Source organism: Diabrotica undecimpunctata, chromosome 3, assembly GCF_040954645.1.
Source record: "Diabrotica undecimpunctata isolate CICGRU chromosome 3, icDiaUnde3, whole genome shotgun sequence".
In the NCBI taxonomy this organism is placed as follows: Eukaryota; Metazoa; Arthropoda; class Insecta; order Coleoptera; family Chrysomelidae; genus Diabrotica; species Diabrotica undecimpunctata.
In genome coordinates, this window is record NC_092805.1 from 20,821,240 (window position 1) to 20,837,094 (window position 15,855).

Here is a 15,855-nt window from a genome sequence, read left to right on the forward strand (position 1 = left end):
GTGAGTGAAATTATTGGAATTGTTTACGATTTGCGATAAACATGTACTTTTTATTGACGAAATTATTAAAACTGTCAGCCGATTCGGTTAAACGATGTTTCGATTAAAAAGGTTTCGGTTAAGGGAGGTTTTACTGTAAGTACAAATAATCTAAATTGTGCAGACATCTTTTATCAATAAAGATTTCATCAAACCAAATTAATATATATGTATTATATATATATATATATATATATATATATATATATATATATATATATATATATATAAACAATAATTTTATGATTATTTAACAAATGTACTCAGATGCAAAAATTTAATTCTTTTTGTTTTCTTGGCACTTGAATCCAATGATGTAGTCACAATATTAAGCATCCCTAACAATAGCAACTGAAAGATTTTCACTCATTTCTGATCTGTATATCAGAACATGGATTTCAAATTTATAAATTCAGTAATTAAGGATTAACAAAATTACCTATTACATTACAGTAGTTGATATTTGATGGATTTTTATTATAATAGTTTTTTTTTAATGAATAAAAACTATTGACTTAGAGTTTATACAGTTTGTAACATACACGGTAAGAGTATTTAAAAAGCTATCGTAGTTTTCTATTGGACTATACTTATTGGAGTAAAAATTTCTGTGCGATAAACCGACCCTTTCAATAACTGCCTTTCATAAACAATACACAACACATTTACAAACATTTACATACAAAACAAGATTTTAGCTTTGAAAAATAAAATGGATATTTTAAAGAAGTTAGATAGTGGAAAAAATATGTACAAATTGGCAAAAGCATATGGATCTAGACATGCTACTATCCTCCTTCTTATTCCTTGAGTCTAAATATTATTGGCTTGCTGTCTCCATTGGCTGCGATACTGTGCCATATGGACAGCTTAATGTAGAGTCTTCATTTGGTCTGCTCATCGTGTTAGAGATCTTTCTCTTGGTCTTCGGCCTTCTACTACTAATAGTTTCACTGTCTCCGGTCTTCCAGCTATGTGGCGGAAGTAAATTAGATATGCTCGGTTTTTTAATACTTTTATATTTATATGGTTTATATTTATATGGTTTTATATTTATATGGTTTTATATTTATATGGTTTTTTAATACTTTTATATTTATATGAAACTCTTCTAGAATTGACAGGTTGGTTCTATGTTCTGTCCATGACACAAGTAGAATTCTTCTATAGACCCACACTTCGAAGGCTTCGATCTTATTCCTATCGATTTTTTTGAGAGTCCATGTTTCAGCTGGGTATGTAGCAATGGGAAAAATAAGGGCATTGACCAACCTGAGCTTAGTATCAGTTTAGCTGTTGCGGTTCGAGCCATTGCTAGTCTACGCTTTATCACTGAGGAGCAATCGCCATTGTTGTGACAAAAGTGATTGAATGTTAGGGAAAATTCATCATTTGAAAAGTAATCGAATTTTTTTTGCTTTATATTGTGTTTACACCGATGTATTCGAAACATATTTTCGTAAATTTACCCAAGTATGTTACAAAGATATATTTTTAAACCTACCATATACAAATTTACAATTTGTTAAAAATAATTAAAGTAAAACTATAATAAAATCACTAATTCAAATGACTAGTATAAAACTTCCAACAAAGGAAAAATGATTATACACGACTTAAAATATTGTGCACTGACAAACTATTGAAAATATTTTTGTATTATATGTACATATTAAGAATAATGATTTTAAAAATATATTAATAGTTGAGTTTAAAATATAATTCTGATAATCCCACAAAAATATGCATCTATTCTAAATTAATTTTGTATTGTTTATTTAAAATTTGGAAAATATATTTTTTTTACATTCTCCCCTTACCTTTATCTCTATGGTTTGCCTAATTGGATTTTCCCATAAAGTTGGGCCACACAACTATTAGACAAATTAGATGTATTTTAGCATATATGCCTTTTCTAATAGCAGGCTGAGCATTGAAATGCAGATAAAAAATAGTGGAGCATCAACAAGAATTGTCTAGATATTGAAAAAATAGATATCTGTCTCATCCTAATATCCTAATATCCCAACCAGAGGAGCTACAAAATAGAAATATTCCAAGTTACTTCAGTAAGTGTTATAACAAAACCTTTTGTTCTTTATAAAAAACTCTTTTTTGCTTCGTATTCTGTATCTGTAGAGTAGGGAGGGCGAGTTAAGTTCCACAGCAATTAGGCCACAATTGACCTATTGCGCATCCCCCCAAGAAGCTGTCCTCCTTAGCTCCATCCTGCCATTTCTAGGAAGCTGGACAAGTCACCAAGGGACATCTTCCTTATGTGGGCAGGTGTGGGCCAGGCCTAACGTACTTTCGTATTACCGATAACTTCGGGCATTCACATAGGACATGCTTTACAGTTTCGTCTTCTTGTTCACACTTCTTGCATAGAGGTGTGTCTACTAGCCACAGTGTGTGGAGGTGTTTGCTTAGTTGACAATGACCAGTTAAAAAACCAACTGTCAAGCGAAGGTTTTTCCTGGTCATTCCCAAGTATGGGACAATTTTTAGCGAATAAGTTAAAGTAAACAATTATTATGACAGTATTATCGATATTATAAGGTGGAAAGATGCAATTAATAGAAGATGAATGAGAAAGGATCAGGAACATGTTAAATTGATCTATAAGATATAGTTGATAGTATACGTAGTCAGTTATTGTAATACTGATATTTAGAAATTGAATATAATTGTAGGTAGAGTCAGTAGAAGATTATTAAGTGTTTGTTTTTAAAGGTTAAGATTCATCATATCAAATATTGTTAAGAATGTTGCAGTAGATATTACTTAAATGGTTGGTGTCAGTCTTATACTTAATTGATAGATTCAGGAGTTTCATTAATGTGTACCATTTCACGGAAAAGTCGATTTTTATAATTATCAACGTGTTTCAAAATTTTTACATTATTAAAGTCAAAGTTATGTCCTGTCTTCAAGTGGTGGTCCACTAAGGCACAAGAGTTTTTTCTTATGTTACAGTCACTTTTGTGTTGAGGGACACGTTGTTTAAGCTACTGTTGACTTTGATCAATATAACAACTTTGACATTGACTGCAATTTACTCGGTAAATTATGTTACTCATTAGTGAATTTGGTGTTTTAACTTTTATTTTTAAGAGTAACCTTGAATTTAGAAGTGGATTGTATTTAATTAATTTAATGTTCGGAAATGTTTTGAAAAGTGGGACAATTTGGTCTGTTAAATCTTGTATGTAAGGTATTTTTTTGTATGAAATTCGTTGTGGATTATTTATTAAAGCTCTAGAATAGCTTTTTAAAATTTATATATATATATATATATATATATATATATATATATATATATATATATATATATATATATATATATATATATATATGTGTGTATGTATATTGGCAAGGCAAACATTATGTTTTAGACGATGAAGAATTGTTATGACAGCTTCAGTGAGATTTGTTCCATATACAAATGGCCCTTACGAAAAAAAAGAAGTGTTTAGGAAGGAATTTAGAATTTTCAAGATGTTATCAAAAATTCCAAAATGTCTAGTAAAGTCTGGAATATCAGAAAATGTATAGAAATAGTAGTATTCAGTTTCAGCGTCAATTATACATCATGACCAGCGTATTTCAAATAAACGAAATAAAATATTTTTTTTTTCACTGGCCACCTATTATCAATGTATTCTCCTAATTTTAAATGTATGTAAAAACGTGAGTTTGATGAACTAAATTATGAATGTAGTGATCCTGCAGTGGGATGTTGTACTATCATTATTCATTTATTTTTAACAGGACAAACAATCAAATATTGGATATTATTGAATGTTAGAAATAGAATAAAAAATTTGTATTCTAAAAGACTTTCGATGTAAAGTGTTGTTTGGGGATAGATGCACATTTTTATATGTAAAATTAGATATTTTTTTGAAAAAAAAAAACATAATTAAATTAGTAAAAAACATAACAAACAGTAACTAAAAATATAACAACATTGATACCTAAACATTAAACCCTTTTGTAAGGGTAGTTCATTTGTTTGGCGTCTCCAACTATATCAATGTCACTATCGCAATCACTAACGTCGGAATTGGTTACTGACATACCGGAGCTGCCAGCTGTCATATTTTTGTCTTGAGACATCGATGCTAAATTTGGACTAGTTCCTAAAATTAAAGAATTATTTATAGAAATAGATAGATAGATATAGAAATAAATTATTTAAATTATAAATAAAGATTATGTATAAATTAAAGTCTTATTTTATTTATCACAGAGTATATTTTAGTGTATGAAATCTGCCAAAATAAATCAAAGCAGTGTAAAGCATTGAGTTGAAAATGCATTAAATTTTAAATATTGGTTGATTTAACTTTCAAAAATCTTGAATGTGTTTCTTTATCAAAATATTTTCCGGTAGACAATTATCTTGGATCATATGGACGGAATAACAGCCTTGTTTAAAATAAGTCTCTAGACATATTAGAAACAACCAGAAATGGTGTTATCTTACTAGAAAAATACTTTAAGATAAAAGCTGATGCAAGGTGAGAATGAAGAGGAGACTTCTGGTGAAATAACAGCGTGTATGCAGTCACGTATAAGCAACTTTCCATCTACAGATCATAGATTGGTTGAAATTTTTGAAGGACAACATGAGGATCTTGTATGCTGTGAAATTTCAAAATACTGTCGAGCAGGTTGGCTATCTAGAATCAAAATATCCCAAGAATGTCTGCGATACTGGGAACATTATTCCTTTCTTGATGTGCCTATCCGTGACGAATGTTTGTGATCATCACGGCAATATTTATCTTGTCTGCAGCAACACAGATAAGCTACACAGATGTTGTGTTAAACCAGGATCTGACGTTCTTTCAGGATGTTCTTCTTCTTCCTGGACTTCGTTTTCCAAATATTTTTCCTTGTAGGATGGCTTGTAGCAGGGGATATTTGGATTTATTTCATATAATGTGTCCGAATTACTATACTGTGTGTCATATTTATGACTCGGCCAGTCCACGGTATCTGTAGCATTTGTAAATTCCTTGGTATATATTGAAATCCCCTCGTATATGTATTAAAACACAAATAATTTGAATTGATATAAACACATTTTTAGAGTTTGTTTATATACCACGGACGCGTATTTCTTTGGTATTTTCTTTTGATCGAAACCGCCTAATATTCTGCGTGTCAAATAAATAGGAATTTAACCGTATATGTTTTGTTTATACCAAAATGCATAAAATTTGTAGTTTTTTCTTTTGTTTTTCACCTTTTTTCATGAGAAAATGTGTAGTATTGTGGCAGTTAGATAATTACCTTACTCTCGGTAAGGTCGGTCGCTGGTCCGAATTTAGCTTCAAATTCGTAGTTTTTTCGTTTTTCGTACTTTTTATGGAAAATAAGTAGTTTTGTGGCAGTTAATTGTACAGTTTTAAATGAGGTTTGCATGGTCGGTGCTTAAGAACAGACGTCGGTGTGTAGTTTGAAGAAGCTGGCAAAATTCGTTAGAAAAAGTGATTTATAGTCAAAGTAATGTGTCAGTTCCAATAGGAGTAATCACTGTTTTTTATTTGTAAGCCGTTTCTCATCTGAGATATTTGTAAAACGGCGTTTCCAACAATTTTCAAAATACCAACATGGTTCCAGTTTTTTAAGAAGACGAGTCTTCTGTCCAGTGTGCCAATTTCAACCTCAATTTTGTTTTGTCCTATCGCAGTTTGGAGATGAATTTGTTCGAGTGGCGGTGAATCTAACTCCATTGCTAACCCCAGAAATTCTAAAGTTTATTGAAGTCCAGCAATTTAAAGTAAAGAAATTTTAGTGAAATCCAGGTAACTTCTTTGTGTTGATTTTTGAAGATAAACATTTTCTAATGATATGTAATGGCTTTCATAATTGTAATAATTAAAATTAATAATATGTAGGGTGTGGCCATAGCTGTCATATTATTTGTTCTGTTTTAAAATTTAATATTGACATATGACAGCTAGCACTATTTTTGACATTTGGTGAATATCTAATCATATTTGAGATTTTGTTTTCATGCACCATTTCTGCTACAAATTATCGTCCATTAACAATAGTAAGTATTGTAGTATCTCCAACTTCAAGAGTTTGCAAACTGATAGGACATAGTAAGTGTTTTTTCTTTGTTACTTTTGGTATTTATAACTAATTATATAGTATTTTTCTTGTATTACCATTTATATTTGTAACTTTGTGGTGAGACAGTAATACATGTTTAATTTTTTTCCCTAAACCATTTTGACTATTTATTTTAAAAAAGATTCTAACCCTTTTCTTTATGTTTTTTAGGAAGGAAGAGCCTTTTTCTTTTATCCAGCAGGAAGTTTCCTCAAAGCGGCGTCCCATTTTAAATAGCTAGAGGACCTTCTTGTGTTTTGTTTGGCCATTTGTCCAGGAGATTCATGTAAGTACCCTCCTTTTGTTTCATTTTTGTAGTTGCCCCTACCCAACCCCCTTGCCATTCACTTATCCACGACCCAGTTTCTTAAAATAAACCCTGAGCGCCGTTAGCATAAGTTTCGTTTATTTTGCTTGCCCTATCTCTGCCCCAATAATTTCTGTCCCCAATTTTCAACCCCCCATAGTAACCTATGTGGTAGGCAAAATATATAACGTATATATAAATATACGTTACATATCTGGGAAGTAATCTTAGTGGTTTCCAGTGATCTCCCATATATATATATATATATATATATATATATATATATATATATATATATATATATATATATATATATATATATATATATTGTTATGCTATTTAAATTGTATTATATTGCTTACTTAGGAAAAATCCTGTCTATATTTATTAAATGATCTAATCTCCAATTAATCACAATAAATCAGCATTAATTAATTACAATCTCAGGCTATTTAAATTGTACTATTTACCTTTGATCGTGGATTCAAAATATTTTCCAATTGGCTTCCTAATCGGGATAGGTAATATGACCTGAATAAAATACATAGAATTTCAACTGAACTATATGTGAGATGTCCTTTATTTTAATGAAATTTTATATAACAATCAATCCTGTAATATTTGCAATATACTAACTTTAAATATATGAGAAGTTGTTTTCTATCATGGACCCAAATGTTATTTTACATTGATTTTTAATATGTGTTATAACTAAGCTCTTTTTATAATTCTTTTTTTTTTAAGTGATCGCAAAATTAACTGTCTCTATTATTTATTCAATTTATTTAATTAATAAATGAAAATCACACTCCGGCTCTAATGAAAATTGACTGACCTTTCCTTCTCTGCCGTTGCAATTCTATGGCCACGCCACAACAAAAAAATCCTTTCTCTGCTTCTGCTCCTATTGTGGTCCAGATGACGTACACCTTTCTCCTATCTGTCACTGTATCTGCAACCCAACAACTCGTGTTAGTCTATGCAGCCTCCCTTTGAGCCAATCTCCGCGCCTGTTTACAACTCCAAATGTTTCCGGCTTCGTCTGCTATTAAAATTCTTATACCCTTTGGTTTTCTATCTCTCTGTACCCCGTTCCTCACACTGGTCAGCTTTTACACAGCAAATAAACACACCCGGTAAATTACGTCTTCGGGACTTCAAACAAACACAAATCCCAAAGCTCCTTCCTTCTTGGACGACTAAAACTGACTAACTCACTTTTTTTTCTCTCTCCTCTCTCATAGCCAAAACCAACCTCCTTGCATTCAAAAATTGACCAATAAAAATTATCCACCTCTTGTGACGTATATCGTTACCAACCAACTCCCTCTATAAAACGTCATTCGGGTAATTCCAGAAAACAACCTTCTTTAATTATTCTAACTAAATCTATCTGCTTTACAAATATTTCTTACTAATAGCTACAAACGATACCTGTTTCTCAATTCAATGTCTTTTGTTAATAAACTTTTACCGATATAATCTTTCGGGGAGAAAACCACCGCAAATCCCGGTCTATTGTTCAACACTTTCTATATACACTTTTATTCCGGGTAAATCCATTCCACAATAACCGACTTATTTAAATTTCTTATCGATAATATTTGAAAGTCTTGTCTCTGAGGCCTAATGAACAATTCTTCGAACAACTTAAAATACATATTTTGTCTTATACAGGATGTTTGAAAATTTATATGCCCGTGTCTTTATGAAATATCAATAATTTTAATTTTTATTTAAGTAATAAAATTTGTATATCGGTTTTTTATTGCTTATGGACATTCAAAAGTACAACAATATATATATATATATATATATATATATATATATATATATATATATATATATATATATATATATATATATATATATATAACGTGATTATTTCGACCAAAAAACAATTTATAAATATGTTGAAATAAATAAAAAATCTTTGTTTTTTCTAAAGCTCAATATTTCGCCATTTATTTAATGGCTTCATCGGGAGTAACTGTAAAAAACAAACATTTCAAAGTACAAGTGTACGTCAGTGTTTTGAAATGTTTGTTTTTTACAGTTACTCCCGATGAAGCCATCAAATAAATGGCGAAATATTGAGCTTTAGAAAAAACAAAGATTTTTTATTTAATATAGACCACATATCCGATATTTCCAACATATTTATATATATATATATATATATATATATATATATATATATATATATATATATATATGAAAATTATTATTAGAGTTTATTGTAGAATGGAGGTTACTAGAAAAATGAGACAATCCTCTTAGAGTGGAGCGTGTCGTTGTCGCTAACAAACGATTGGTAACAGCATAATGCAGAAGGTTTCTGGTTTCTTTTCAACCCCTAGGGACATCATTAAAATTGTATTATCGTATTTGTGTCTATTTGTAAATTTAGAATTTTCGTTCTTACCATTAATCAATGATTGACATACAATTTAAATTACCAAGAGATTATTTTAAAAAACAATTTTTATTTAGTCGGAGACAAATGAAATGGCAAATAACGTTTATTATGCTACTAAGGACTTTTTCAGAGTTTTTGATATGTACGACGTTATTATATCAAACGAAATATTGTCGAATTGGCATTCTTCGTTCTTGTATACGAATAGTAGCAAGAAATTCATAAATGTGCAGCTATGCTGTATTTGTACTTAATACTTTTGTCAAATTAAAATCGGAGTATGGAGAGCCAGGTACAACCAGGAACTCTACCAACTATTCAAAGAGACATTGATCTCAGAATTCGGTAAACTTCAGAGACTTCAATAAGCTGGTCATATATTGAGAATGGAGACCAAAAGATTACCGAAAAGAGCCTTAGATAGTAAAATGCAGGCCTCAAGACCAAAAAGAAGGCCACGGAAAAGGTGGAAGGATGAAGTGGCAACGAACGCGCAAAATTTGCTAGACATGAGAACCTGGAGAAACCATAGTTCGGAGGAGGCCACGGCTTGATTAGAGATGTTGCGGCATTGGAGAAAGATATCCTTGGTTTTAAAACTATTTTCGTAAAGCAGGTTTAACACATTATAACGGTTTAAACGTCATTTGTTATTTTTCTTGAAATAATTATCTTACTTCAATTTCTTTTGATTTTATTCATCTATTAACTTTTTCGTTTTATTTACTATTTTTATTTTAAAACTAGTTGACGCTCAACTCTTCAATCAGCTTTCTATTTACTAAATATTGTCATAATCTAAATTCCAGTTTTAATTTTCACTTAATATTCTAATTCTTTTATTCGGATCCCATTACGCTCTATGCCTCACTTCAGTAGACAAATTATACCTGTCATTTGGCAACTCTTGACGACTTGGCTTCTGCCATGTAACTTTAATTCTGTCGGAAGGGAAATTTCTGTTCATCAATAAAAAGGCATGATTTTATTGAAAATTCATTTATATCCTTAAAACTTCTTTGGGGTAAGTTTATATTTAGTATTTAAGCAATATCCTTCTTCTTCTTTTTATAGTGCCGTGCACCTATAGTGCGTTGGCGAATTATCTTAAGGCCATACGTCTGTCTTTTGCGGCATGCAAAAGATCGCCGTGTTATTTATGCCTGTCCAGTTCTTTCTGTTCCGTAGCCACGACATTTGTTTACGATCTACTCCGCTCTTGCTTTCAATCTTTCCCTGGATGATTAGTTGGGGGATTGCGTATTTTTTTCCTCTTAGAATATAGCCGAGGTATCCAATTTTTCGTACCTTGATCAAATTGAGTAGTTCTCTCTCAGTATTTGCCTTTCTTAAGACTTCGTCGTTTCTCACCCTATCTATCCATGGTAAGCGGAACATTCTTCGCAAAGTCCACATTTCGAAGATCTCCAACTTATTAATGGAAGGTACTCTTAACGTCCATGTTTCCATACTGTATAACAATATGGGTCATACATAGCATTTAACCATCCTGTAGTGGAGATTGAAGGAAAGATTGCGGTTACATAAGAGCGGTTTAAATTTGATAAAAGCTTGTCTTGCTTGTTCGGTACGGCATTTTATTTCTTGTTGAGGATCCTATTGGTTATTCATCATCATTCCCAAGTATTTAAATGTTTTCACTTGATCGATTGGAGCATTATCTACTTGCAGTTGTATTCTTAAAAGTGCGCTTTTTCTTATTGCCATGCATTTAATTTTTCCAGCATTTATCTTCAAGCCATATATTTTTCCTACGGTGTTTATTTTATTTAACATCAATTGCATATCATGTTCGTTGTCTGGTATTATCGCGGTGTCGTCGGCGTAACGAATGTTATTTATCGGGAACCCGTTTACTTTTATTCCACACTCAGAGCCTTTCAGTCCTCTGTAAAAATGTTCTCCACATATAGATTGAAGAGCATAGGAGACAAAATACACCCCTGTCGCACCCCTCTTAAAATTTCAAATTCTTCTGTGTTCGTTGATTTGTTCAGTCTTACTCGTGATTTTTGATTCCATTAGAGATTCTGGATAACTCTTATATCTTTCTCGTCAATGTTAGCATTGTGTAGCATTTTTATCATTGCGTCATGTTTTACGGTGTCAAACGATTTTTCATAATCGAGGAATGTTATGACTATATCGTTTCGTTGATCGATGCAGTTTTGTACAAGCGTATTCAAGCAGAGTTTCACGTGTACCCAGTCCGCCCTTGAAACCAAATTGTGTCTCACCGCTTAGATCTTCCAGCTTTCTGAACATTCTTGTGTGGGGATCATTATAAAGGTTGAATAAAGCCAATCCGTTGGAATGTGGCTGGTGTTATATATGGCATTGAAAATTGTTACCGGCATGTCGATTTTATCATCTTCCAACATTTTTATGGCTTCCGTAGTAACTCCATCCGGTCCAGGGTCCTTGCCTAGTTTTGCTACTTTTATAGCGTACTCCACCTCGGCGCGAATAATGGGAGGGCCGGATAAATTTTCTGTGGGTAAGTTAGTAGTTGGCAGATTCGGTCTATTATCCGCAAAGAGGGACGATTTGCCCTTATCTCTGTCGTGATTTCATTTACCCTGGCGTTTATTATCTCTTGAACTTTTGAATTAAATATAAATTAAATATGGATAATTTTAAATTGGTCGTTAAAAGAATGATTATGAACTAGAAGGAGAAGTGCGTACGTAGAATCTGCTTTTCTATTATAGAAAGCCCTTTTGTGTTCTGCTACACGTCTGTTAAAGGTCTACCAGTTTGGCCGATGTAAGTTTTTATGCAGTCACCACACCACTGTGAAAATGCTTTTTATTTTGGCTCGTGTTGTTCGTAATATTCCTTATTTCGTTCGTAATATTCCTATTTCCTTAATAATAAATAATAATAAATAAATTGTAATAAATTTTGTAGAAATGTAGAAAAACAAAAGTTTTCAATGTTTTATTCTTAGATTAAAGGAACTTCCACCAAGTAACGGTCGAATCCTTCACACTAAGAAGAAGTTAACTCTGTTTCATTAGTGTATGATTATTGATTTTAATTTTCTTGTTTTATATTTATTTATTCTAAATAAAATATAGACTACTAGAAATTTATAAAATTAACATTAAAACGTAATTTATATTGTTTTGAAATTTCTTAAAAATATGTACATAGAACAAGTGGTTTCCATTCTTTTTTATCGGCATCTACGCAACTTTCGCATAAATTACATCATTATCTACGTTCGAATCCTCAGAAAATGGAAACGAAATTGAATGGAAACTCCGTTACGATGAACTGTAAAGGCGAATGGCATCGGCCAACTTTGATAATTTTGTTTCTAAGTGGAGAAGATCTTGGATCTTACCCGCCATCTTATGTCATAATTTAGTTCATTAACTTATGAACTTCCCTTAATTGATGTTTAAGATTGGGTGCGCTCTTTCAAGGGCCCAAGATTCGATTTTCAGGTTATGGTCTATTGAATTAGAGGAAGGAAGTTTAAGGCCTTTAATATTTTCTTGGGAGTTTTCGCAAGACGTAAGCGTCTCCTGGAATACATTAAAATGGTAATTTGATAAAGTTTTAATGATTGTTAAGAAGGTTATTAATTAGAGGATGTAAATGTTTTTAATTTATGTTTATATTTCAATGCTATTCATCGAATTTATTATTACAAAAGAATAAAGTAGAATTAGAATAGACAAAAGAAATAGTAAAAACACAACTGTTAATAGAGCTGTAAATATTTAGCTTTTTAGCAATCATGTTGTCAGGCGTTCGTATTATGTGTCCGGCCCATCTAAGTCGTTGTTTTAATGAATTTTATGACATCTAGTAGAAGAACGAAGAAAAATTAGAAACAATGCTTCAGATCCAACAGAAACTGAAAACAAGATAGCAAATGTAAACATACGCATAAAATCATCAAGTAGAAGAGACGAAAATAATCATATTAAAGAAATATGCAAACAACTACAAGAACACGCCGACCGTCAAGAATCTAGAGAACTGTTTGCCAAAGTAAAATACTTAACTAAAGAGTTCAAACCACAAACGCAGATAATTAAAGATAACTTGGGAACGATCACCACCAATCCAGAGGGCATAGCAGTGCCGTGGAAACTATGTTGTGAAATGTTGTTTCATAGTGACTATAAAGACGTGAATCCAAAAGAAATAAATGACGAAAAGGAACCACATATTTTAAAACCGGAAATAGAAACCGCAATAAAAAAATTGGAGAAATTGGAAAATTTGGAAAATCTCATGGAGAAGATCACGGAATCACGGCGGAAGCACTTAAAGAAATGGGAGATATAGGAATTGAAGTAATGTCCAAACTGTGAAGTCTGGAACACAGGACAATGGCCAGATGATTGGTGTAAGCTCACTTTCATACCCATTTATAAGAAAGGCTCACCAACTGCCTGTAATAACTACCGCACTATAACCCTGATCTCCCACGCAAGTAAAGTTCTGCTAACTATAATTAACGAGAGATTAAAATCAATACTTCTACCACAGATCCCACAAGAACAATGTAGATTTGTCCCTGGAAGAGGCACACGAGAACAAATTCTCAATCTCAGACAAATTATAGAAAAATCTAGAGAACTTAATCTAGCTAGAAACATATTTAAACTTTTAAAAATTTTAAGTATTTTAATTTCATAGTCAGATTTCTTCTTTTCTATAGTATTGATAGTAATAGTACCCTTTTATTGTAGTCAACCACCCACTGTCTAATAGATTGTTTAGTCTATTTCTTGCATTCATACTTTACGTCAACTTCAATTGCTCTCAAACTAGCACCCTAATTATTATAGACAGGTTTGAGAAGAGTGAGATCTGGATTATGCCATCTAGTTAAAATATTCTATATGTATCTCACATGTTATTCTATATGTTTCATCAGTTGATTTCCTAGAGTAGTGTTAGTTGGATCTTTGGTCAATGCTTAGTTACATAGAATTTTGAAATGTGGAGATCACATCTACTACGTTGTACTACTTTGTACGTGATTGTGACTGCCCATCCAAGCTGTCATATGTCACATATCACCTAAACATTTCCGTTAATACCGGGAGCCATTCTCTCTCCTGTTGCCGACCAAAATGTAGCTTTGACTTTTACATAATTTTAAACTGTTCGTCCTTGTTTAATGTTAAATTTTATGTTTAGTTTTATGTGTATGACAATCTGCAATTGTTGGATAGCCCAAAACGGACGAAGTAAGTCTAAAACGTTCACAAAAAACTTTTATCATCCATTAACTTCAAGTTTTTTTATCGAAGTTAATCACATTCTTCATTTAAAAAAACCTTTCTTGGCTTATTTCAGATGCCCCTGATGATGCTTTAGAAAAGCGAAAGTACTTGGGCAAGATTCAATTAATAAAACTGTGCTCGATATCAGCCTTTAATTTTCAAAGTTCATTTATTCGAGCATTCAACCTTATATCAATTTAGAAATATATTTGTGCTTCGTCGACTACTCGAAAGCGTTCGATAATGTAAAATGGCATAAAATGTGGGGAATACTGAGAGAAATCCCCGAACATCTAATATACCTACTGAAACAACACAGCAAACGTAAGAGTCAACAACATATACTCCGATAATTTTAAACAAAAAGCCGGTGTTCGTCAAGGATGTATTATATCTCCCACGTTATTCAATATATACACCGAACACATCATGCGCATTGTATTCGACGGATGGCAAGGAGGAATATCAGTCGGAGGCCGAAAAATGAGCAATCTCCGCTATACTAACGACACTTTAGTACTAGCATCATCAACAAATGACCTTGAATACAGATTAGACACTATTAATAGTGAATATAGACTTAAAATTAATGTACAGAAGATCAAGGTAATGATAATCGATCGAATTAGAAATAACCAGCCGGGAATAAGAAACGTAACGGGGTTTGAAGTGGTACGTCGTTTCAATTACTTAGGTTCTGTTTAAAACTAGGTTGGTTAAAATCTGGAAAGATACGGACATAACCAGGAACACGAAACTGCGCCTAGTACGGACGCTTAACTTTCCTATCGCTATCTATGCGTCAGAAACTTGGACCATTAAAAAGTCCGACTCACGACGTATGATGTACCTTTGAAATGTGAATATATCGTAGAATTATGCGCATACCCTGGACAGCACATCGCACAAACGTCTCAATATTGACAGAATTCGACATCAATACTAGGCTTACCACAATCACCAACCAAAATATATTGAGGTACTTTGGACACATTACCAGACGAATAGAAGGCATGGAGAGGTTGGTGGTTGAAGGCAAGGTAGATGGTAAAAGAACCCGAGGATGATCGTCACTCCGATGGTCAGACCAAATAAAGTGCGCTGCCGGTTACTCTCTGTCTGAGACAGCACACCACGCCCAGGAGAAAGAAAAATTGATAGCAACCATTAATCAAATACCATAACGTCACCACATCCTTACGAAGGATAAAGGATAGAGGAGGAGGGATTACTTGCTTTTTAGATTCACTAAAGATGGACTGATTAGTCTGAAAATGTTCTGAACTTTATAATCCTTTTGGATTTTTTGAATTAAATTTTAATTAAGTATACCAATTACAACAGAAGTGTTTTACATCGATGTTCGAGTTTTTAAACTTATATGGTATACAGCTAACTCCCGGGAATAAATATAGCATTTTAAGCATATATAAACATATTTTTTCTAATCTCTATATTTTTGTAATCTCATTGTAAGACTAAAGAGGGCCTCTCTGGTCCCCAACCGTTAAAGGAACCAAAACTGTTTATCTCAAGTTTTCTTCGCATTTTAGGTGTATTCGTTGGTGAATAACTTTCAAGATAAGAGAATCGCATCTTCAATGGGTTCAACACTTTTAAATATACGTTAAGACAGACAATCACTTTCGATATTCCGACGGATGCTAGCAGACTCTCTCTCCATATAA

At 32.3% G+C, this 15,855-nt stretch overlaps 1 protein-coding gene across 1 annotated transcript in view; it reads right to left on the bottom strand.

The window, feature by feature from the left end:
* Positions 1–3,471: 3,471 nt before the first annotated feature.
* LOC140435702 (brain-specific homeobox protein homolog) overlaps positions 3,472–15,855 on the bottom strand; it is a 28,811-nt gene continuing 16,427 nt past the window's right edge. The window contains exon 5 of the mRNA XM_072524423.1: positions 3,472–4,181. Within this exon, the coding sequence (XP_072380524.1) occupies positions 4,024–4,181 (158 nt within the window). The 3' untranslated portion in view covers positions 3,472–4,023. The remainder of the gene's footprint in view (positions 4,182–15,855) is intronic.